Source organism: Oncorhynchus mykiss, chromosome 4 (genome assembly GCF_057628025.1).
Source record: "Oncorhynchus mykiss isolate SJ-2025 chromosome 4, ASM5762802v1, whole genome shotgun sequence".
Taxonomy (NCBI): Eukaryota; Metazoa; Chordata; class Actinopteri; order Salmoniformes; family Salmonidae; genus Oncorhynchus; species Oncorhynchus mykiss.
In genome coordinates, this window is record NC_143025.1 from 73,640,222 (window position 1) to 73,665,276 (window position 25,055).

The 25,055-nt window shown below is 43.0% G+C and overlaps 1 protein-coding gene across 1 annotated transcript in view; it reads left to right on the top strand.

Moving 5' to 3' along the window:
- syne1a (spectrin repeat containing, nuclear envelope 1a) overlaps positions 1-25,055 on the top strand; it is a 178,763-nt gene that overhangs the window by 131,592 nt on the left and 22,116 nt on the right. The window contains 5 exon segments of the mRNA XM_090232997.1: positions 507-701; positions 9,260-9,385; positions 12,058-12,213; positions 13,581-13,739; positions 13,919-14,085. Coding sequence (XP_090089123.1) covers positions 507-701; positions 9,260-9,385; positions 12,058-12,213; positions 13,581-13,739; positions 13,919-14,085 — 803 coding nt within the window.

The window sequence follows — 25,055 nt, forward strand, 5'->3', positions numbered from 1 at the left end:
AGAGCACAGGGCGCCAGTGGCAAATTTGCCAATCTTGGTGTTCTCTGGCAAATGCCAAACGTCCTGCACGGTGTTGGGCTGTAAGCACAACCCCCACCTGTGGACGTTGGGCCCTCATACGGTGTTGGGCCCCCCACCCTCATGGAGTCTGTTTCTGACCGTTTGAGCAGACACATGCACATTTGTGGCTTGCTTCAAAAGTGACCAAAACATCAGCCAGGATCATAGGAACTGAGAAGTGGTCTGTGGTCACCACCTGCATAACCACTCCTTTATTCGGGGTGTCTTGCTAATTGCCTATAATTTCCACCTGCTGTCTATTCCATTTGCACAACAGCATGTGAAATTTATTGTCAATCAGTGTTGCTTCCTAAGTGGACAGTTTGATTTCACAAAAGTGTGATTGACTTGGAGTTACATTGTGTTGTTTAAGTGTTCCCTTTATTTTTTTGAGCAGTGTATATTTCCCACAATAAAGACAGTAAACCCAAACCTTCTCCCCCTAGTTGAGGGAGCGTGTGCTCCAGAGGCAGCAGGGTGGCTACATCCTGGCAGTGGAGGCGGGGCGGAGCCTGCTCCTGTCAGCTGACGCCAGGGCGGAGTCAGCCCTGCAGACAGAGCTGATGGACATGCAGGAGTGCTGGAGACATGCCAACATCCGATTGGACGAACAGAAGAGAGAGCTGCTAAGCTTGCTCAAGGTCTGTCATTCCACAACCAACACACAACCAAACCACAACCACCACACAACCAAACTATATGCACCACACAACCAACACAAAACCAAACCACAACCAACACACAACTCAACCACAACCCAACCACAACCAACCCACAGCCAACACTCAACCAACCCAAAATCAACACACAACCCACAACGAACACACAACCAACACACAACCAACACACAACTAACCCACAGCCAACACACAACCAACCCACAACCAGCACATAACCTACATTTAACCAGCACACAACCAACATACCTAGTTATTATGGCCATTGAATTGTTAGAACATGTTTTTGATGTCCCAATACCTTGGCATCGGGTCTATGAACGGACATTTTAAACAACAATTGATACATCAATCTGTTTGCTTTTATATAAAATACTTGCTACAAAAATAATGCTTAATATATGGCTCATTGAACAGTCAGCATTGAGCTGCCTGCCACAATAAATTGTGTTTTCTTTCTGGTACTGTCCATCGGTGGCTCGATTTTGGAGCTAGTTCCAGGAATGAACATAATATCGTGGTTCAGATGGACCTGCAAACTGTATTGTTAGGGGATCTGAAAAATCACCATCAGTCAAGGGGAAATATCAGTATACTTTTGGGTAAAGTACAGTGCCTTGCGAAAGTATTCGGCCCCCTTGAACTTTGCGACCTTTTGCCACATTTCAGGCTTCAAACATAAAGATATAAAACTGTATTTTTTGTGAAGAATCAACAACAAGTGGGACACAATCATGAAGTGGAACGACATTTATTGGATATTTCAAACTTTTTGAACAAATCAAAAACTGAAAATTGGGCGTGCAAAATTATTCAGCCCCCTTAAGTTAATACTTTGTAGCGCCACCTTTTGCTGCGATAACAGCTGTAAGTCGCTTGGGGTATGTCTCTATCAGTTTTGCACATCGAGAGACTGAAATTTTTTTCCCACTCCTCCTTGCAAAACAGCTCGAGCTCAGTGAGGTTGGATGGAGAGCATTTGTGAACAGCAGTTTTCAGTTCTTTCCACAGATTCTCGATTGGATTCAGGTCTGGACTTTGACTTGGCCATTCTAACACCTGGATATGTTTATTTTTGAACCATTCCATTGTAGATTTTGCTTTATGTTTTGGATCATTGTCTTGTTGGAAGACAAATCTCCGTCCCAGTCTCAGGTCTTTTGCAGACTCCATCAGGTTTTCTTCCAGAATGGTCCTGCATTTGGCTCCATCCATCTTCCCATCAATTTTAACCATCTTCCCTGTCCCTGCTGAAGAAAATCAGGCCCAAACCATGATGCTGCCACCACCATGTTTGACAGTGGGGATGGTGTGTTCAGTGTGATGAGCTGTGTTGCTTTTACGCCAAACATAACGTTTTGCATTGTTGCCAAAAAGTTCAATTTTGGTTTCATCTGACCAAAGCACCTTCTTCCACATGTTTGGTGGGTCTCCCAGGTGGCTTGTGGCAAACTTTAAACAACACTTTTTATGGATATCTTTAAGAAATGGCTTTCTTCTTGCCACTCTTCCATAAAGGCCAGATTTGTGCAATATACGACTGATTGTTGTCCTATGGACAGAGTCTCCCACCTCAGCTGTAGATCTCTGCAGTTCATCCAGAGTGATCATCGTGATCATCTCTGATCAGTCTTCTCCTTGTATGAGCTGAAAGTTTAGAGGGACGGCCAGGTCTTGGTAGATTTGCAGTGGTCTGATACTCCTTCCATTTCAATATTATCGCTTGCACAGTGCTCCTTGGGATGTTTAAAGCTTGGGAAATCTTTTTGTATCCAAATCCAGCTTTAAACTTCTTCACAACAGTATCTCGGACCTGCCTGGTGTGTTCCTTGTTCTTCATGATGCTCTCTGCGCTTTTAACGGACCTCTGAGACTATCACAGTGCAGGTGCATTTATACGGAGACTTGATTAGACACAGGTGGATTGTATTTATCATCATTAGTCATTTAGGTCAACATTGGATCATTCAGAGATCCTCACTGAACTTCTGGAGAGAGTTTGCTGCACTGAAAGTAAAGGGGCTGAATTATTTTGCACGCCCAATTTTTCAGTTTTTGATTTGTTAAAAAAGTTTGAAATATCCAATAAATGTCGTTCCACTTCATGATTGTGTCCCACTTGTTGTTGATTCTTCACAAAAAAATACAGTTTTATATCTTTATGTTTGAAGCCTGAAATGTGGCAAAAGGTCGCAAAGTTCAAGGGGGCCGAATACTTTCGCAAGGCACTGTATTTATTTTTAGGGTAATATTGGAGGACATTTTGGAGGGATGTATTGCAAAAGTAAATAGCAAAATGGAATTATACTGGGAACGATGGGTTCATCTGTGGACATCGGAGGGTTGGAATAAAATGAATGATGGATTGAGCGCTGTGGGTGAAAATACAGCACTTGAAGAAAGAGGAAAGTAGGATTCAAATATAGATTTTACCTTTTTTAGCAGGGAGTTTTAAGGGAGCCCTGCATATACAATTTCATAGAACAAAAAAATTGTATACACTATAAAACAAGTCATATACAGCACAACACAAATTGCACAGACAAACATAAATATGTACAAAACACTAAACACAATCAACTAAAACAAACTCATTCTTCATTATAACATTCCTCTGTCCACTCTCTTAGCCAAAGGAGTCTCCAGAGTTAACCAACCCTGTTTGATAACTTGTAATTATAAATCTTAATATCGAAGTTCGGTAAGTCGGAAACTTGTGGAGCAGGGCTTTGTAAACAAAAATAGCGTAATGATGTGATCTACGTGACTTCAAAGGGGACAAGACAACCTTTTGGTAAAGAATACAGTGATGAGTAATACAACTGTATCCTGTGATAACACAAAAGGCTCTATGAGAAACAGCATCCAGGGGTTTAAGAGTAGTGGCAGCTGCACTTTGATAAATAGTATCACTGTTCTCAAGACCAGGTAGAAAGGTTGACTGCACAATATTCTTCCTGCTGACTAGAGAGAGACAAGATTTGTTTCTGTAAAAAAAAGCCCACTTTAAATCTTAATTTGTTAACAAGCTCATTCGTATGCTTTTTAAACAATAAATCATTGTCAATCTAAATACCAAGGTATTTGTATGCAGAGATTATAGAATCATCTGATGAGTGAAGATGTAATTCATCTGAAACAGTCTTACAAGAACTTGAAAACAACATGTATTTAGTTTTGCCCATATTAACCACAAGTTATGCTTCCTGCACAGCTTCAAAATGGGACTGTAGCTTTGTCACAGCCAGGTCAGTAGTCAGGGTAATGGAACTGTAGCCTTGTCACAGCCAGGTCAGTAGTCAGGGTAGTGGGACTGTAGCCTTGTCACAGCCAGGTCAGTAGTCAGGGTAATGGAACTGTAGCCTTGTCACAGCCAGGTCAGTAGTCAGGGTAATGGCACTGTAGCCTTGTCACAGCCAGGTCAGTAGTCAGGGTAATGGGACTGTAGCCTTGTCACAGCCAGGTCAGTAGTCAGGGTAATGGGACTGTATTCTTGTCACAGCCAGGTCAGTAGTCAGGGTAATGGGACTGTAGCCTTGTCACAGCCAGGTCAGTAGTCAGGGTAAGTGCTACCAAATAATATAATCTGCATGTACAATGAACTGAAATATAAACGGAACATGTCAAGTGTTGGTCCAATGTTTAATGAGCTGAAATAAAAGATCCCAGAAATGTTGCACAAAAAAGCGTATTTCTCTAAAATGTTGTACACAAATGTTTTTATATCTCTGTTAGTGAGCATATATCATTTGCCAAGATAATCCATCCACCTGACAGGTGTGGCATATCAAGAAGTTGATTAAACAGCATGATCATTACATAGGTCCACCTTCTGCTGGGGACAATAAAAGGCCACTTTAAAATGTGCAGTTTTGTCACACAACACTATGCCACAGATGTCTCAAGTTTTGAGGGAGTGTGCAATTGGCATGCTAACAGCAGGAATGTCCACCAGACCTGTTGCCAGATAATTGAATGTTAACTTCTCTACCATAAGCCGCCTCCAATGTCATAAAAAAAAAAAACGGTAGTATGTCCAACTGGTCTGACAACCGAACACCATGTGTAACCACGCCAGCCCAGGACCTCCTCATGCAGCTTCTTCACCTGCAGGATCGTCTGAGACCAGCCACCTGGACAGCTGATAAAACTGTGGGTTTGCACAACCAAAGAATTTCTGCACAAACTGTCAGAAACCGTTTCATGGAAGCTCATCTGCGTGCTGTCGTCCTCACCAGGATCGTAACCAGTGGGCAAATGCTCACCTTTGATGGCCACTGGCACGCTGGAGAAGTGTGCTCTTCACGGATGAATCCCGGTTTCAACTGTACCGGGCAGATGGAAGTATGGTGTCGTGTGGGCGAGCAGTTTGCTGATGTGAACAGAGTGCCCCATGGTGGCGGTGGGGTTATGGTATGGGCAGGCATAAGCTACAGACAACGAACACAATTGCATTTTATCTATGGCAATTTGAATGCACAGAGATACCGTGATGAGATCCGGAGGCCCATGTTTCAGCATGATAATGCACGGCCCCATGTTGCAACGATCTGTGCACAATTCCTGGAAGTTGAAAATGTCCCAGTTCTACCTTTTTTATATCTATATTCCCAGTCATGTGAAATCCGTATACAGTTGAAGTCGGAAGTTTACATACACCTTAGCCAAATACATTTAAACTCAGTTTTTCACAATTCCTGACATTTAATCAAAGTAAAAATTCCCTGTCTTAGGTCAGTTAGGATCACCACTTATTTTAAGAATGTGAAATGTCAGAATAATAGTAGAGAATTATTTATTTCAGCTTTTATTTCTTTCATCACATTCCCAGTGGGTCAGAAGTTTACATACACTCAGTTAGTATTTAGTAGCATTGCCTTTAAATTGTATAACTTGGGTCAAATGTTTTGCGTAGCCTTCCAAACGTTTCCCACAATCATTTGGGTGAATTTTGGCCTATTTCTCCTGACAGAGCTGGTGTAACTGAGTCAGGTTTGTAGGCCTCCTTGCTCGAAGACGCTTTTTCATTTCTGTCCACACATTTTCTATAGGATTGAGGTCAGGGCTTTGTGATGGCCACTCCAAAACCTTGAAATTGTTGTCCTTAAGCCATTTTCCCACAGCTTTGGAAGTATGCTTGTGGTCATTGTCCATTTGGAAGAACCATTTGCGACCAAGCTTTAACTTCCTGACTGATGTCTTGAGATGTTGCTTCAATATATTCAGAAATTCTCTTACCTCGTGATGCCATCTATTTTGTGAAGTGCATCAGTCCCTCCTGCAGCAAATCACCCCTACAACATGATGCTGCCACCCCGGTGTTTCACGGTTGGGATGGTGTTCTTTGGCTTGCAAGCCTCCCCCTTTTTCCTCCAAACATAACAATGGTCATTATGGCCAAACAGTTCTACTTTTGTTTCATCAGACCAGAGGACATTTCTCCAAAAAGTATGATCTTTGTCCCCATGTGCAGTTGCAAACTGTAGTCTGGCTTTTTTATGGCGGTTTTTGAGCAGTGGCTACTTCCTTGCTGTGCGGCCTTTCAGGTTATGTCGATATAGGACTAGTTTTACTTTGGATATAGATACTTTTGTACCTGTTTCCTCCAGCATCTTCACAAGGTCCTTTGCTGTTGTTCTGGGATTCATTTGCACTTCTCGCACCAAAGTACGTTCATCTCTAGGAGACAGAACGCTTCTCCTTCCTGAGTGGTATGACGGCTGCATGGTCCCTTGGTGTTTACACTTGCGTACTATTGTTTGTACAGATGAACGTGGTACCTACAGGCATTTGGAAATTGCTCCCAAGGATGAACCAAATTTGTGGAGGTCTACAATTTGTTTTCTGGCTGATTTCTTTTGATTTTCCCATGGTGTCAAGCAAAGAGGCACTGCGTTTGAAGGTAGGCCTTGAAATACAGGTACACCTCCAATTCACTCAAATGATGTCAATTAGCCCATCAGAAGCTTCTAAAACCATGACATCATTTTCTGGAATTTTCCAAGCTGTTTAAAGGCACATAGTGTATGTAAACTTCTGACCCACTGGAATTGTGATACAGTGAATTATAAGTTATATAATCTGTTTGTAAACAATTGTTTGAAAAATTACTTTTGTCATGCACAAAGTAGATGTCCTAACCGATTTGCCCAAACTATAGTTTTGAAATTTGTGGAGTGGTTGAAATTTTGTGGAATGGTTGAAAAACGAGTCTTAATGACTCCAACCTAAGTGTATGTAAACATCCGACTTCAACTGTATTATGGCCTCATGAATTTATTTCAATTGACTGATTTCCTTTTATGAATTGTAGCTCAGTAAAATCTTTGAAATTGTTGCATGTTGCGTTTATATTTTTGTTCAGTGTATATAAAATATAAAACTTCAATATAAATAGAAATAGTGAAAAGAACTGGTCCTAGAATCGACCCCTGCAGAACACCTTTATGTACTTTGCTTATATGAGCGAAATAGCTCTAAGTAGCAATAGAAGTATAGTTGTCCGTTAGTTTACTCCAATTAGGGTAGGGGGGGAAGTTTTGAGAAAATAAAAAATTATAATAAAAAAAAACTAAGGGGGATTAGAATTGATTCAAAAATGTATAGAACCTACAATCGATCTGCAATATTAAAGCTGGTCTACCCCCCCTGCCTAAAAAACACACAACCCATCCACAACTAACACTCAACCAACACAAACCACCAAACCACAACCAAAATACAACAAACCACAACCTACACAAAACCAATCACAACTAACACTCAACCAACACAACCACCAAACCACAACCAAAATACAACAAACCACAACCAACACAAAACCAACACACAACTAACCCGCAGCCAACACACAACCTACACTCAACCAATAACCAACACACAACCAACACATAAACACATAACCAAACTGCCTGCATGGGACATTGTTGTTTATTCAGTTGGGTGTAATGTTTAGACATTCCTCTGTCACCTTCCAGATTGCCTTGATTGCCTATTTTACATGATCAAGAATCAAGTCTGTTCTACACAACACATCTCTATATCTGAGTGTTCTGTGACTAAGCTTTCCAAGTGCTTGTCATGTACCCAGACTGAAACCATATGCTGTACAGTAGATTCCTTGCCAGGCATGATTGGGTTGTAGCAGTTTATCACCAGTCCGGGTGCTAGTCTGCTTCAGCAGGAGCCAGCACCATTGTTTATTTCTCTCCATTGCCAGTATGATGACAGAGTATGTCTATTTTTGGATCACCTAGTTTGAACCAGAGCTTACATTTTACCTGATATTCTATTGCATGGATCTCTATTGCTGCATCACATTGGGATGCAATGTATATATGATATTGCTTCATTGCATTGGTATGCATGTTAGTTCAACCTCTTTATTTGATCAGAATATGAATTAGCATCATATGCTAAGCTAGCAGCTGATCCTGTATGCAGCCAGCAGTATAAAGGTCATATGAAAGAGGGCCTGGGGGTCTTCAGTACTTACAGTATGAAGACTAATGAGGAGCAGGGCTGTTTTAAAATGCAGGACAGTGAAACCAAATGATCACATCTATTATGCATGCTGTCCAGAGTGCAGCCTAACCACTGCCAGGAATAGAAAAAGGAACAGCAGACAGATAGTGAGTGAGTGTCAGCAGTGTAAAAGTATGTGCGCGAGCTCACACACACACACATACACACACACACGTGCACACGCACATACACACACACGCACGCACGCAACACACTCACACATACACACATACACACACACACACACACACATACACACAGAGACAGGCTCCAGGCAGTGTGCAGTCACTCAGACATAATCAGAGATGAAGCCATGGAGAGAAGCAGACTTTATGGGCTGAGAGAGCAGTCTTTTTTTAAAGAGGGCTGCGTATGTGACGCAGTTTATAGGCTTTAGTAAAGGAAGATGGCTATATTCTCCCTCCTCCTCCTTCACCCCTCGCCCTCCATCCCTCGAGTGATGACTCGATCTTGAGAGAGATAGCTAGCCACTGGCACTCTAGGTACTCTGCTCCGGCTATTCTATTTTGGAGAATTCTGGTTCTTCTTCAAATATTACTTTTGCTTCTGGCTCTAAGTATTATTTTATCTCTGACCATGGCCATGAATTCAACATCTGTTCTTTTAATGACATTGGTTCTCTGGCTTGTGTAATTCTACCATCTCACTCTAGCCCTGGGTATTGCTAGTCAGTGCCTGTAGCTGTATTGTTACACTGCTCAGTAGTCTGTTAACTATGTTGATAGATGGTTGTGTATTCTACGTCTCTCTCTATCTCTCTCTCTCTCGCCATCACTGCTGCTACTGCAGGGAGACTGTTTTGCTACTCCTGCGCTATTGAATCTAGACAGATCCGCAGTAACAGCAGCAACACCGGCAAGTGGTGACAGAGAGCGAGAGAGAGCGAGAGAGTGTGACATTGAGAGTGTATGTGGCATCAGAGCTACTGGAAGGTGCCGTGCTCGATCTCTAAAGAGTGTGTATTCATGTGTGTGTAGGACTGGGGCCGCTGTGAGAAGGGCATAGCTGCGTCTTTGGAGAAGCTGAGGGCCTTTAAGAGGAAACTGTCCCTGCCTCTACCAGACAACCATGAGGAGCTGCACTCTGAGCAAGTCCGCTGCAAGGTGAGATACACACACACACACACAGACTCCTGGATTTGTCCAGAGTGCTCCAGCCGTCTTTCTAATCTCGACACAGTGACACGTATTCCTCAGATTCCACATTACAACATTGTGTCTGCTGTGTATCACTAGCTTGGTGTTATATTGGGGATGCCTGTGTAACTAGCTCTTTGTTTTCACAATGTAGTAATAAACAAATGTAAAATGCAGGACTGATTTGGACTGCATGTTGTATTTCATGTTCCCTGCTTCATGACCATCTCTGATCTGTGCAGACACACTGAGATCACACTCTGTTTGCTGTGTGCACTGTACTCACACAGTGATGCTCTGTTTGCTGTGTGCACTGTACTCACACAATGATGCTCTGTTTGCTGTGTGCACTGTACTCACACAGTGATGCTCTGTTTGCTGTGTGCACTGTACTCACACAGTGATGCTCTGTTTGCTGTGTGCACTGTACTCACACAGTGATGTTTCATACATGACCTCTACTCCTTAGGGGGAAGGGCCAGTAGCATGGCTAGCCTCTGCCAGGGCATCAGCTTTCTGTGTGTGTGTGTTAGGCAATTTCATATTATGTAATAAGTTAACGTAATCCACCTGCAACACAAACTGTTAGTAAATAGCTGACACACTGGCAAGGAAGACCTGAGCCTAGTTGCTAATATTTGTGTTGTGTATTGTTTTGGTTTTGGTTCAGACAGATTTTATTTTTTATTCTGTCCTTGCCTATTTTTTGTGTTCAGTCTTAGCAATTAAGGTTTGATACAATGTTAGATTTCCCTGTTTTACACCTAAGATTTAACACTGTAAGATAATGTTGTTGGTTATGTTTCCATCTAAGAGGAAATGCTAGCCCTTATTAAGATGCTGTGCTTCATACATACATCATTTTTTATGGTTCATTTAGCCTTTGTCATGTTTTCAGCTGAAGTGTTTTAAGAAGCGTCCTCCTAGTGTTTTCTGTGGCTTTTATGACTCATCACCCGCAGCACCATCTGGTGATGCAGTGGTGCTCAAACAACAGATTAGATAGCTTGTTTTAGCCTTGTGTGACGCTCAGGTTGGCTAGGCTCATAACATTTTGTTACAATCTTCTCAAACCCAAAAAGATTTGCTCAGCTCTGCATTAGGGCTAGGCGGTTACCATATTTGACTATATACCGGTATTGATGCACGGCTCAGTTTGGGTTTTTACTTTACCTCCTATATCGGTATTTGAATGTTTGGTTTGTTAAATGTGATTCGCAGTGTGTAACGTCCATCTCACCAACGTCTCTCTCCACGCCGCTTCCACACAGACACAGTCCCACCCCTTCACTCAAGGAGCGCATTTGTTGTTGCTTGACCACGAGACACTTTCGTTCAGTCTGCATGGTCAATGCAGGCCATTTTGATGACAACGATGTTGTTCTCAATTTCAATTCACAATCATTCTATAATTACAATATTAGTTTGTGTTTCTTACATCAGCAAACAGCTAGTTTGTATTTTCTTAGCAAGTTAAGCTAAATCGTGTTAGCCACTAATGCTAATCGCTAGCTAACTAGCTAATAAAAGTACTGAGTCAGAGCAAACGTAGCTGGCTAATACGGCCTGATACCAGTGCTGGTGGAGGCCTAAATCAGCATGTTGTTTGTGCAACAGTATCTTCTAAATCAAAGAGGAATAGGCAAAGATTTAATGTCGCCAAAGATTATAGGGTCCCATAGGAAACACGGAACATCACTAATAAACATTATATTTACATGATTCCAAAAGTTTACCCAAGTGTTTTGATCTAAATCGCAATTGCAACATTTGGTTAAAAATAAGGCCTAGTATTTTTGTCCATATCGTGGCAGTGGGGAAATGATATGAAATGAGTGCAGGGAATGCAGAAATGGATAGAAATGCAGGAAATTACTTTAGGTTGAATTGAACATTATAAAACAATCAGAATGGAGAAAGACCCATTGAAATCATTTAGAATAAATGTGTTGCCACCCTAGGGACACGCAGTACTCATAAAGCAAATGTAGAACTTTTATCAATCAAAAACATGAAATACCATCAAATACCATCAAAATTTGAAAAATACCATGATATGTATGATATTTTGGCCATATCGCCCAGCCCTACTCTGCATTCATTTATATTAGTTTAATTTATTGTGTTTGTGTGTTGTCACGATCGTTTGTATAAACGGACCAAGGCGCAGCGTACGTAGAGTTCCACATATTTATTAAAGAAGAAAGTGAAACTTTAGCAAAGACAAAACAAATAAAGAATAAACGAAATGTGACTAACAATGCAGTGCTAACAGGCAACTAAACATAAACAATATCCCATAACCCACAGGTGGATTTTTTTAAACTTAAGTATGATCCCCAATTAGAGACAACGATAACCAGCTGCCTCTAATTGGGAATCATACAAATCACCAACATAGAAAATAAACCTAGAACCCCACATAGAAAATATAAACTAGAACAACCCCCCCAGTCACACCCTGACCTACTGTACCATAGAAAATAGAAGCTTTCTATGGTCAGGACGTGACATGTGTACCTCTCATTCAATTAATGTTAAGTAGTTGAAGAGCTGTATCGGGAGTGTGATAGATTACCTTTATGTGTGTGTATCCTTTCTCTCTAACGTCTAACCCATCATCTCTCTGTGTGGTGTAGGAGTTAGAGAGCAATGTGGATGGCTGGACTGATGACCTCACCTCTCTGTTCCTGCTGAGGGATTCTCTGGAGGGTGTGGTCAGTGCTGATGACCTCACAGTCCTGCAGGACCGCCTCCAGCTGCTGCAGCGCCAGTGGGAGGAGATCTGTCACCAGGTAGACACACCTGGCACGCACATACACACAGTGGGAGGATATACACTACCGTTCAAAAGTTTGGGAACACTTAAAAATGTCATTGTTTTTGAAAGAGAAGCACATTTTCTGCCCATTAAAATAACATAAAATGTATCATAAATACAGTGTAGACATTGTTAATGTTGTAAATGACTATTGAAGCTGGAAACGTCTGATTTTTTTATGGAATATCTACATATGTGTACAGAGGCCCATTATCAGCAACCATCACTCCTGTGTTCCAATGCCACGTTGTGTTAGCTAATCCAAGTTTATCATTTTAAAAGGCTAATTGATCATCAGAAAACACTTTTGCAATTATGTTAGCACAGCTGAAAACTGTTGGTCTGATTAAAGAAGCAATACAACTGGCCTTCTTTAGACTAGTTGAGTATCTGGAGCATCAGCATTTGTCGTTTTGATTACATGCTCAATATGGCCAGAAACAAAGACCATTCTTCTGAAACTCGTCAGTCTATTCATTTTCAGAGAAATGAAGGCTATTCCATACGAGAAATTGCCAAGAAACTGAAGATCTCGTACAACGCTGTGTACTACTCCCTTCACAGAACAGCACAAACAGGCCCTAACCAGAATAGAAAGATGAGTGGGAGGACCCGGTGCACAACTGAGCAAGAGGACAAGTACATTAGCGTCTAGTTTGAGAAACAGACGCCTCACAAGTCCTCAACTGGCAGCTTCATTAAATAGTACCAGCAAAACACCAGTCTCAATATCAACCGTGAAGAGGCGACTCCGGGATGCCGGAGTTGCAAAGAAAAAGCCATATCTCAGACTGCCCAATAAAATTAAATGATTAAGATGGGCAAAAGAACACAGACACTGGACAGAGGAACTCTGCCTAGAAAGCCAGCATCCCAGAGTCGCCGCTTCGCTGTTGACATTGAGACTGGTGTTTTGTGGGTACTATTTAATCAGTCTGTGCCCAGATCATTACGTATTATGCTGAAATAAACAGTGGGCTATATATCTGTTACACTTGTTAGCTTGGCTTGACTGTGCATGGCTCTTTAGCACAGTGAACAGAGACACAGCAGTGGTGTCTTAACTGTGATGAAGTCCATATGCTGTGTGTTCAGTAAGCATATCTATTGCTTATGTTCCGGACGTCACTCACACACAGTGTCATTGTGCCTTAGAGATAATGTAAGGTCGGGGTTAGTTTGGTTCCGGCAGAGAGGATATGCATAGATAACAGCACAGGGCTGGGAGCTTGGCCCGCTTTGTGGTTGCTGTTTCAAAGAGTTTTTATTGACTCCAGATATTGTCTGTTTTTCTTTTGCGCCCTCCTCCTCTGACCCCCACCCCCCTCCTCCCCTCCATAGCTGTCCCTGCGCAGGCAGCAGGTGAGTGAGAAGCTGAATGAGTGGGCAGTGTTTAATGAGAAGAACAAGGACCTGTGTGAGTGGCTCACCCAGATGGAGAGCAAGGTGTCTCAGAATGGAGACATCAGCATCCAGGAGATGATCGAGAAGCTGCGCAAGGTGATTACACACACACTCACAAAGACATGAACACAACATATAAATACACACTTATTCATACATCTTCATGATCAAGACACACAACAATACACACACTCGCACGCACACACACACACACACTCTCTCAATCTCGATCTCATACCTTCTCACAACCTCTTTTTGCAATCCCCCTCTCCCAGGACTACCAGGAAGAGATTGGTGTGGCCCAGGAGAATAAGCAGCAGCTGCAGGTGATGGGGGAGCGCTTGGCCAGGGCCAGCCATGAGAGCAAGGCTGCAGAGATACAACACAAACTCAGCAAGGTCAGCGAGCGCTGGCAACACCTGCTGGACCTCATCGCTGCTAGGTGAGCATGAAGGGGATCTGGGTGCAATGTGGGTGAGTGGGGAGATTAAAGTTAAAGGATCACTTTACAAAAAATATATATTTTAGTACTTTTTCTTTAGTCTACTGTTGTCCCACTCCCAAATGTGTTGATGATGTTGTACCACACACACACACACACAAGTTATTTTGTGTCGAGGTTCTGGCTAACAGCGATTAACTGCACGCAATAAAAAATAAAGAGAGTTGCACACTCTATATATAAACACCCAGTAATTTATTGGGTAAACCACCAACGTTTTGCCATCACTGTGTCTTCTTCACTGTGCCTCCCACAATAACAATCCGGACATACCCCAACCAAAAACCCTGGATGAACGGAGATATCCGTACAATGCTGAGTGCCCGTACTGCAGCATTCATTGTCAGCAGAACGAACGCTGATGACTCGGTGGCGCGTTACGTGTATAAGGTACCTCTGCAAATCCATTTGGAATGCAAAAAGACAATACAGACTCAAACTTGAATTACTGTTCAACAACTCAGACTCGCAACACATGTGGCAAGGACTACGGACTATCACGGAGTACAAAGGCAAATCCAGCTGTGTGGTGCCCACCAAAGCCTCCCTCCCAGATGAGTTTAACACATTCTATGCTCGCTTCGAGGCAGATAACACCAAAGAGACTCGCTGATCCGGATGACTAGGTGCTTATACTCTCCGAGGCTGACGTGAGGATCAAGAGTGAATACTCTCAAAGCCGCCGGCCCAGATGGCATCCCTGGCCGCATCCTCAGAGTGTGTGCTGACCAGCTGGCAGGTGTCTTTTTGGACATATTAAACCTGTCCCAGGCTGTAGTCCACACCTGTTTCAAGGAGACCACCATTGTCCCAGTCCCCAAGAAGGACAAGTTGACATGCCCCGTTGCACTCACCCCAGTCATCGTAAAGTGCTTTGAGAGGCTGGTCATTGCCCACATCAAGGCCAGCAAGGTAAACTCAACACCAAGCTCCAAACTCAACACCAAGCTCAGAACCCTGGGTCTGGATACCACTCTCTGCAACTGGATCCTGGACTGTGAGGATTGGCAGCAACACCTCCTCCACACTGACTCAACACAGCGGCCCCCCAGGGGTGTGTCCTCAGCCCTCTGCTGTACTCCCTGTTCACCCACGACTGTGTCGCTTTGCACAACACCCAACTCTATCATCAAGTTTGCTGATGACACCACGGTTGTAGGCCTGATAACCAACAACAATGAATCCGCCTATAGGGAGGAGGTTAACTGGCATTGTGGTGTCATGACAACAATTTCTCCCTAAAGGTCAGCAAAACAAAGGAGTTAGTTGTCAATTTCAAGAAGCAGAGGAGTGAACATGACCCCCTTTTAATTGTATCTTTATTTAACTAGTCAAGTCAGTTAAGAACAAATTCTTATTTACAATGACAGCCTACACCGGCCAAACCCGGACGAGGCTGGGCCAGTTGTGCGCCACCCTATGGGACTCCCAATCGCGTCCGGTTGTGATACAGCCTGGATTCGACCCAGGGTGTCTGTAGTGTTGCCTCAAGCACTGAGATGCAGTGCCTTAGACTGCTGCGCCACTCGGGAGTCAGAAAACAGAATGGAGACTAGAGTCAGAAAACAGAATGGAGACCAGTCAGAAAGGGAAAGTGTCATCATGGTCAAAGATTAAGTTGTGCATTTTATGCACTGCAAATCCCTATGGGGGGAGGGAATGAACAGAGTTGCTGAGTTGGCTTTACTACCATCTTGCTCTTATAATGTCAGACAATATCGTCTGAACGTTAGACAATACAATAGAAACACAATGGCTGGGGTCCAAACACTTGTTGGTCGGACAGATTCAGTTGGCAATTCACATTAACTAGACAATACAATAGAAACACTATGGTTGTGTACCTGTAAAACAACCTGAAGAACCCATCTATTCATATCTTCAACTGGTCCACTGCCTTCGGCTTTGATAATGGTTAACATGACATGATATACACATCACATTCTGCCACTCAGAAGTCATGAGGAGGGTGAGAAATCATATGATGATTGAGCACAGGTGAAAAATACATTATAAAATGAACAACCACTCTATGGTCCATTGATATAGCAGTGGGAGAGAGCCATCGATTGGGAAAAGAACATGCCCCCCTGTCGAAGCAGATTGGTCAGACCACTGTGATCACTGTGTTTTGTCTCTGTTAAACTCAGCATGGTTGATGATAAACTAAAGCAAGATAACCTGCTGCCAGGTATGTGAATGGACATATATAACTGCCACAAAAGTGTCTAAAATGTCAATACTCAGAGAAAATGTGGTTTGGATAAACAATAAGTGACAAAAAAAAATGATATGTAAAAGACAAAACAGAATTGATCAAAACATACCATAGTTTAAGACTTCAAATATTAAGAAGACACTTCGCAGTATAGTTACCAGAAAATAACTTGATAGGTAGTTAAAAAATCAAAAGCATGGTGACTACTCAAAACGGTGCCTGAGGAAGGTCTGCTGCATCATCAAGGACCCCACACACCCCAGCCAGGAGCTGTTCACCCCCTTACCGCTGGGCAGACGTTACAAACCATCAGACTGCTGAACACTTGAACTTGACTGACCACCTGCACTGACTCTCTGCACCTTAGCACACACACACACACACACACATACACACACACACACACACACACACACACACACACACACACACACACACACACACACACACACACACATCACAACTTTGGCTACCAGACTCTTATTACTCTGTCAATCACCACATCCTCATCGGCAGACTCGACAGCCTTGGTTTCTCAAATGATTGCCTCGCCTGGTTCACCAACTACTTCTCTGATAGAGTTCAGTGTGTCAAATCGGAGGGTCTGCTGTCCGGACCTCTGGCAGTCTCTATAGGGGTGCCACAGGGTTCAATTCTTGGACCGACTCTCTTCTTTGTATACATCAATGAGGTCACTCTTGCTGCTGGTGAGTCTCTGATCCACCTCTACGCAGACGACACCATTCTGTATACTTCTGGCCCTTCTTTGGACACTGTGTTAACAACCCTCCAGGCAAGCTTCAATGCCATACAACTCTCCTTCCGTGGCCTCCAATTGCTCTTAAATACAAGTAAAACTAAATGCATGCTCTTCAACCGATCGCTACCTGTACCTACCCGCCTGTCCAACATTACTACTCTGGACGGCTCTGACTTAGAATACGTGGACAACTACAAATACTTAGGTGTCTGGTTAGACTGTAAACTCTCCTTCCAGACCCATATCAAACATCTCCAATCCAAAGTTAAATCTAGAATTGGCTTCCTATTTCGCAACAAAGCATCCTTCACTCATGCTGCCAAACATACCCTTGTAAAACTGACCATCCTACCAATCCTCGACTTTGGCGATGTCATTTACAAAATAGCCTCCAATACCCTACTCAACAAATTGGATGCAGTCTATCACAGTGCAATCCGTTTTGTCACCAAAGCCCCATATACTACCCACCATTGCGACCTGTACGCTCTCGTTGGCTGGCCCTCGCTTCATACTCGTCGCCAAACCCACTGGCTCCATGTCATCTACAAGACCCTGCTAGGTAAAGTCCCCCCTTATCTCAGCTCGCTGGTCACCATTGCATCTCCCACCTGTAGCACACGCTCCAGCAGGTATATCTCTCTAGTCACCCCCAAAACCAATTCTTTCTTTGGTCGCCTCTCCTTCCAGTTCTCTGCTGCCAATGACTGGAATGAACTACAAAAATCTCTGAAACTGGAAACACTTATCTCCCTCACTAGCTTTAAGCACCAACTGTCAGAGCAGCTCACAGATTACTGCACCTGTACATAGCCCACCTATAATTTAGCCCAAACAACTACCTCTTTCCCTACTGTATTTTATTTATTTATTTATTTTGCTCCTTTGCACCCCATTATTTTTATTTCTACTTTGCACATTCCCCCATTGCAAATCTACCATTCCAGTGTTTTACTTGCTATATTGTATTTACTTTGCCACCATGGCCTTTTTGCCTTTACCTCCCTTATCTCACCTCATTTGCTCACATCGTATATAGACTTGTTTATACTGTATTATTGACTGTATGTTTGTTTTACTCCATGTGTAACTCTGTGTCGTTGTATGTGTCGAACTGCTTTGCTTTATCTTGGCCAGGTCGCTATTGTAAATGAGAACTTGTTCTCAACTTGCCTACCTGGTTAAATAAAGGTGAAATAAATAAAATAAAATTGTGATTGCTAAATACTGCACAATTTAAACACTTGCCCCCCAAATCCATCTTCCCAAAGACACGCATAAATATTTAACTACCTGAATTTTTATGTAATCTATCACAAGGCATCTAGTGGCCCTTTTAGGGTACTTCAGAATATCACAGGTGTCTGTAATTATCTCTGGCCCTCTGTGTGGCCTTATGAGGCCTTATGGCATGTACAATACACTCAGTTTATTAGGTACCCCATTCATGAAAATGGTTAACTCCTAGACAGTGAGTCACGTGGCAGTGGCTTGCTATATAAAGCAGGCAGAAAATAATTGAGGCATTCAGTATTGTTTGATTGAGCGTTAGAATGAGCTAAACGAGTCACCTAAATTACTTTGAGCGTGATATGATCGTTGGTGCCAGTTGTGCCGTTTCCAATATCTCAGAAACAGCCGACAGCCGGGGGTTTTCACGCACGACAGTGTCTAGGGTTTACAGAGAACGGTGCAACAAACAAAAAACATCCAGTCAGTGGCAGTCCTGTGGGTGAAAACAGCTCGTTGATGAGAAGTCGTGCAAGCTAAGAGGCGGACCAGAAATATGCAAATAATGGCGCGGTACAACAGTGGTGTGCAGAATGGCTTCTCAGAATGCACAACTCGTCTGTCCTTGTCACAGATGGGCTATCACAGCAGACGACCACACCAGGTTCCACTCCTATCAACTAAAAACAAGAAGAAGTGGCTCCAGTGGGCCATTCTACTCCGACCAACACTGGACATTTGAGGAGTGGAAAAACATTGTCTGGTCCGATGAATCTCGATTACTGTTGCGTCATGCTGATGGCAGAGTCAGGATTTGGCGTAAACAGCATGAGTCCATGGCCCCATCCTGCCTGGTGTCAACGGTACAGGCTGGTGGTGGTGTAACGGTGTGGGGAATGTTTTCCTGGCACACATTAGGTCCCTTGATACCAAATGAGCAACGTTTCCATGCCCCAAAGAATTCAGCCGCTCCTAAAGGCAAAGGGGGGTCCGACCCAGTACTAGATGAGGGTGTATCTAATAAACTGGCCACTGAGTGTAATTAAATAATTAAATAAGATGATTTTAAAATAAAAAGTTGTAAATCATTATCCTAAATCAGTGAATGCTATTGGTGTTTTAATATGAGTGTTTCAGTAAATATCAAAAAGAGTGGTGATGATGATGATGATGCTGTGCGCATCTATAGGTCATGTGGATGTGTTAGGTCTGTGCAGCTTGGGTGGGAAGTGATATGATGTTCTGTAAATTCACTGCAATTCGCTTCCTCCTAGTGGAGAAGTCTTGAGTGAGAGGACGCCTGTGAGTCACATGACTAGAATAGCTGTGACTAGGCCTGTTGGTCTTGGTGTCCGGACAACAGAGAGCAAAAGAGCTCTCATGCCTTCCTCTTCTCTTCCTCTCCCTTTCCCCTTCCTCTTGCTGAGCCAACTGTTCCCCTCTCTCTTTCCCTCCCTCTATCTTCCTCCGGCTGTTGCCCTCTGAGAATGGAATGGAGGGAGGAGGGGAGAAGAGGAGGGGGTGTGGGCAGTAAGTGACCTCAGAGACAGCTGCAGACTTGTTCTATTCTGTCCGTCCCTTTTTCCACAAGAAAAACTTAAAGCAGAGTCAGTTTCTCACAAGTAGTTTCTCAGAAGTATAAGAAAACCTTAAACATACTTTCATTTTGTCTCAACTTGTGGAGTTTTTTAGCAGTTGGAGAAAGTATTTAGTAGTTTAACTTAAGAGTGCTTGAAAAGGGAAGGAACTTTTCCCATTCCAGGAGTTCTCACAGAAACACTTGAACTTTTATCTCCTGTGCACACTGGCTCCATGCACGCCTGTGTGACATTCCATCCGTCTGCCTGCTCTGCGGCACATGGCTCTGACTGTAAGTCCTCTTTTAGCAACAGCAGCACTTGTCACTCTCAGACACACACACATACACACACACACACACACACACACACACACACACACACACACACACACATGCCGTTTGGGCTGTCTTTTTTTAATACCTTTGAGAGCAGTTGACAAGTAACACTAGTGCCCCCCCCTCATGTTAACCCCCCTCTCCCGACACTACAGGGGGTAAACTAGCTAGACTAAGGAAAGTCCCATTCGGAACACCCAGAAGAAAGAGAAGGGTGTTTAAACCATAGCTAGCTCCATAACGTTTAACTGTTTATTGACGTTAGCTTTGAGTTTGGACAGTCCTGCCCCCATGGTTCTGGACTTGGGGACTGATAACATGGCAGGATGCCCAAGCGAAGACTCAGAGGATCTGCCGGAATGTGACTGCGATATCAACAGGCAGGCTTTTCTTGGAGAATTGTGCTGGAATTGTTTTGTCTTGGAAAATTACACTGGAGTTGTTTAGAATCTGGCTTGCATGTTCGTTTGCGCTATTGAGCAATTATTTAATCAAATAACTGGTTTTGGATAATAGTGTAAGAAGTTGTCTGCTGTCGGCTGGATACTGGAGAACTACAGTATTGCAGAGCTTTGTGCACTATCAGTGTGAGTAGGCTAGCTGTTGTTGACTGTTATAGATGTTGAGACATTTCTCTCTGTGTTGATGAATAGGCTGTTGTTTCTCTGCTCTCTAAAAGGTCATTGAGGGGACCAAAAACTCTTTCAATGTCAAACTTTCTTTTCTCTGTCATCATCAGTGGGTACCAACAAGAGAGAAGCATGAGATAGCTTAATGACTTTTACTCAGTTCAAAACATACTGTAGCTGCTTAGGGTGAGAAGCATAAACAGTACATCAATGCTATATTCTTTTCACCTTGTGCAAATAGCTGGTGATTTAGAATATTAGGGATATTGATTGTAATCCGTGTGGGCGGTAACATTACGTAATCAGATTACTTTCAAATTGGGTAATATTATTACAGTTACTTTGTCAAATAACATGATACTTTCAGAATCATATCACTACCGGACGCGTTTCCATGATCGGATCTCGACTTGCCTCCTCATTTAGTTCTGGGCAAGCTGGGAAAGGCTGTTTGGACAAATGTCATGACATCTGCTTTCCATAGAAATGTATAGAGGGCGCAGCTCTGATCTTTGCTATTGATCGCTTCTGTGATAGAAAAGCCCATAGAAGTCTTTCCCGCCTAGTGGCAAGTGTGCACTCTAGACGTCTCTATGGTTCCGTGTAGTTTACATGCAGTTTATATCCAGAATTGGCAGCTCCAGAGAAATAATATATATATATATTTTTTTAAATAATTTAAAAAAAAATGTTTACCCCTTTTTCTCCCCAATTTCGTGGTATCCAATTGTTGTAGTAGCTACTATCTTGTCTCATCGCTACAACTCCCGTACGGGCTCGGGAGAGACGAAGGTTGAAAGTCATGCGTCCTCCGATACACAACCCAACCAAGCCGCACTGCTTCTTAACACAGCACGCATCCAACCCGGAAGCCAGCCGCACCAATGCGCCGGAGGAAACACCGTGCACCTGGCCACCTTGGTTAGCGCACACTGCGCCCAGCCCGCCATAGGAGTCACTGGTGCGCGATGAGACAAGGACACCCCTACCGACCAAGCCCTCCCTAACCCGGGCGACGCTAGGCCAATTGTGCGTCGCCCCATGGACCTCCCGGTCGCGGCCGGTTACGACAGAGCCTGGGCGCGAACCCACGGACTCTGATGGCACAGCTGGCCCAGAGAAAGATTTTAAATGAAAAGATAGGAAATCTGTACAGATTTTACTGGCACCTCAAATTTCTACTGCTTGAGCTCCTGCACATCTTACATAATCTTAGCTCAAAAGTATTGTGGAGCTCCTGCACATAAATATAAATAGTACAGACACCCAAAATGAATACCGGCACCTATTTCAGTCCAAATCAAACACTAATAACTAGTAAGATAACATGTTACTTTCCACACAAAGTAATATTGAAAAGTAACTAATCCCAACTAATCCCAAGTAACTAATCCCAACACTGATTATAATATTGTTAATATACAGAGCATGTATCAATGTTGGGAGCCACTAAACTATGTCACCACGGCCTGTTCACACACTATCATCCAGAAGGCGAGGTCAATACAGGTGCATCAAAGATGGGACCGAGAGACTGAAAAACAGCTTTTATCTCAATGCCATCTGACTGTTAAATAGCCATCACTAGCCGGCTTCCACCTAGTACCCTGCCCTGAACTTAGTCACTGCCACTAGCCAGCTACCACCCAGTTACCAGTGGAGTAAAGTACTTATGTAAAAATACTTTAAAGTAGTGCTTAAGTAGTTTTTTGGGGTATCTGTACTTTACTTTACTATTTATATTTTTGACAACTTTTGGTCACTTTAATAATGTTTACATACTGTTTTACTAATTTCATATATATATATATGTTAATTTGGAAAGAATTCAGACCCCTTGACTTTTTCCACATTTTGTTACGTTACAGCCTTATTCTAAAATTGATTAAATTGTTTTTTTCCCCTCATCCATCGACATACAATACACATAATGACAAAGCAAAAACAGGTTTTTAGAAATTTTAGCAAATGAATAAAAAAGAAATAACTGAAATATCACATTTACATAAGTATTCAGACCCTTTACTCAGTACATTGTTGAAGCACCTTTGGCAGCGTTTACAGCCTCAAGACTTGGGTATGACGCTACAAGCTTGGGACACCTGTATTTGGGGAGTTTCTCCCATTCTTCTCTGCAGATCCTCTCGTTCTTCTCTGCAGATCCTCTCAATCTCAGTCAGGTTGGAGGGGGAGGGTCGCTGCACAGCTATTTTCAGGTCTCTCCAGAGATGTTTGATTGGGTTCAAGTTGGGGCTCTGGCTGGGCCACTAAAGGACATTCAGAGACTTGTTCCGAAGCCACTCCTCCGTTGTCTTGGCTGTGTGCTTAGTGTCGTTGTTCTGTTGGAAGGTGAACCTTCACCCCAGTCTGAGGTCCTGAGTGTTCCGGAGCAGGTTTTCATCTGTACTTTGCTCCGTTCATCTTACCCTCAATCCTGACTAGTCTCCCAGTCCCTGCTGCTGAAAAACATCCGCTCAGCATGATGCTGCCACCGCCATGCCATAAGGATGGTGCCTGGTTTCCTTGGCATCCAATCCAAATAGTTCCATCTTGGTTTCATCAGAACAGAGAATCTTGTTTCTCATGGTCTGAGATTCCTTTTGCCTGTCATGTGCCTTTTACTGAGGAGTGGCTTCAATCTGGCCACTCTACCATAAATGCCTGATTGGTGGAGTGTTGCAGAGATGGTTATCCTTCTGGAAGGTTCTCCCATCGCCACAGAGGAACTCTGGAGCTCTGTCAGAGGGACCATTGGGTTCATGGTCACCTCCCTCACCAAGGCCCTTCTCTCCCGATTGCTCAGTTTGGCCAGCTCTAGGAAGAGTCTTGGTGGTTCCATACTTCTTCCATTTAAGAATAATGGAGGACACTGTGTTCTTGGGGACCTTCAACACTGCAGACATTTTTTGGTACCCTTCCGATCTGTGCCTCGACACAATCCTGTCTCTGAGCTCTACGGACAATTCCTTCGACCTCATGGCTTGGTTTTTGCTCTGACATGCACTGTAAACTGTGGGACCTTATGTAGACAGGTGTGTGCCTTTCCAAATAATGGCCAATCAATTGAATTTACCAAAGGTGGACTCCAATCAAGTTGTAGAAACATCTTAAGGATTATCAATGAAAACAGGATGCAACTGAGCTCAATTTCGAGTCTCATAGCAAAGTGTCTGAATACTTATGTAAATAAGGTATTTCTGTTTAAAAATATATATCCATTTGCAAAAATGTCTAAAAACCTGTTTTTCACTTTGTCATTATGGGGTATTGTGTGTAGATTGATGAAGATTTTATTTTATTTTAGCAATTTTAAATAAGGTTGTAACGTAACAAAATGTGGAAAAGGGGAATGGGTCTGAATACTTTCCGAAGGCACTGTGTGTACTGTATTCTACTGTATTCTAGTCAATGCCGCTCTGACATTGCTCTGGCATGATGACATTCTGATGAGGCAGTCCATTTATAGATCAGAGTACTCATGGGCTGAAATATGGGCTGAAATAATAATGCCATATCGTCTGCCCCTATAGACCGGTCTGTGATACAGCCTCCTGTACAGTCACAGTCACAGGGGTATAAGGTGTCTAAAGTGGCAGAGGCCTGGTAAACACGTCATATGGGTAACCACTTATTTACTTTAATTAGTGGATCCAGTACAGAATGGCTCCTGCCTGCATTCAACACTAGTATTTCTGGTGTGACAGGGAGGGACGACGTGAGAGAGCTGGATAACTTTGAAGGGTGTAGTAGTGTGAATGTGAAGAGTTGACTCTGCTCCTTTGGCAGTTTATAATGGGCATATTTAAAATCAGAGGACATTCTTTCCATTTCTCACAACCTCCATAAACATTTTACATATTTAGATCCAAAATGAATCCCAGACAGATGTTATGTGGGGTTACACTAGGAGTTTAATAGTCACATAAATATGTCCTGTAAACATATCCCTAAACCCTTCTGACCTCAGGATATCATCTTCCACTCCTGCAGCCCTCTCGGTTGCGGACATGTTGGTTATGGTTTGTTGTGGTACTGGGGCCCCCCTCTCTACCTCTCATTCCTACTGGAGGACTAGTGATAATGGGGGAGCTGAGTGATATTGTGTTGTTACGGTTGCTTCTTGGTTGTTGAGTTGTTGTTGTAGTTCTTTAGTGGTTA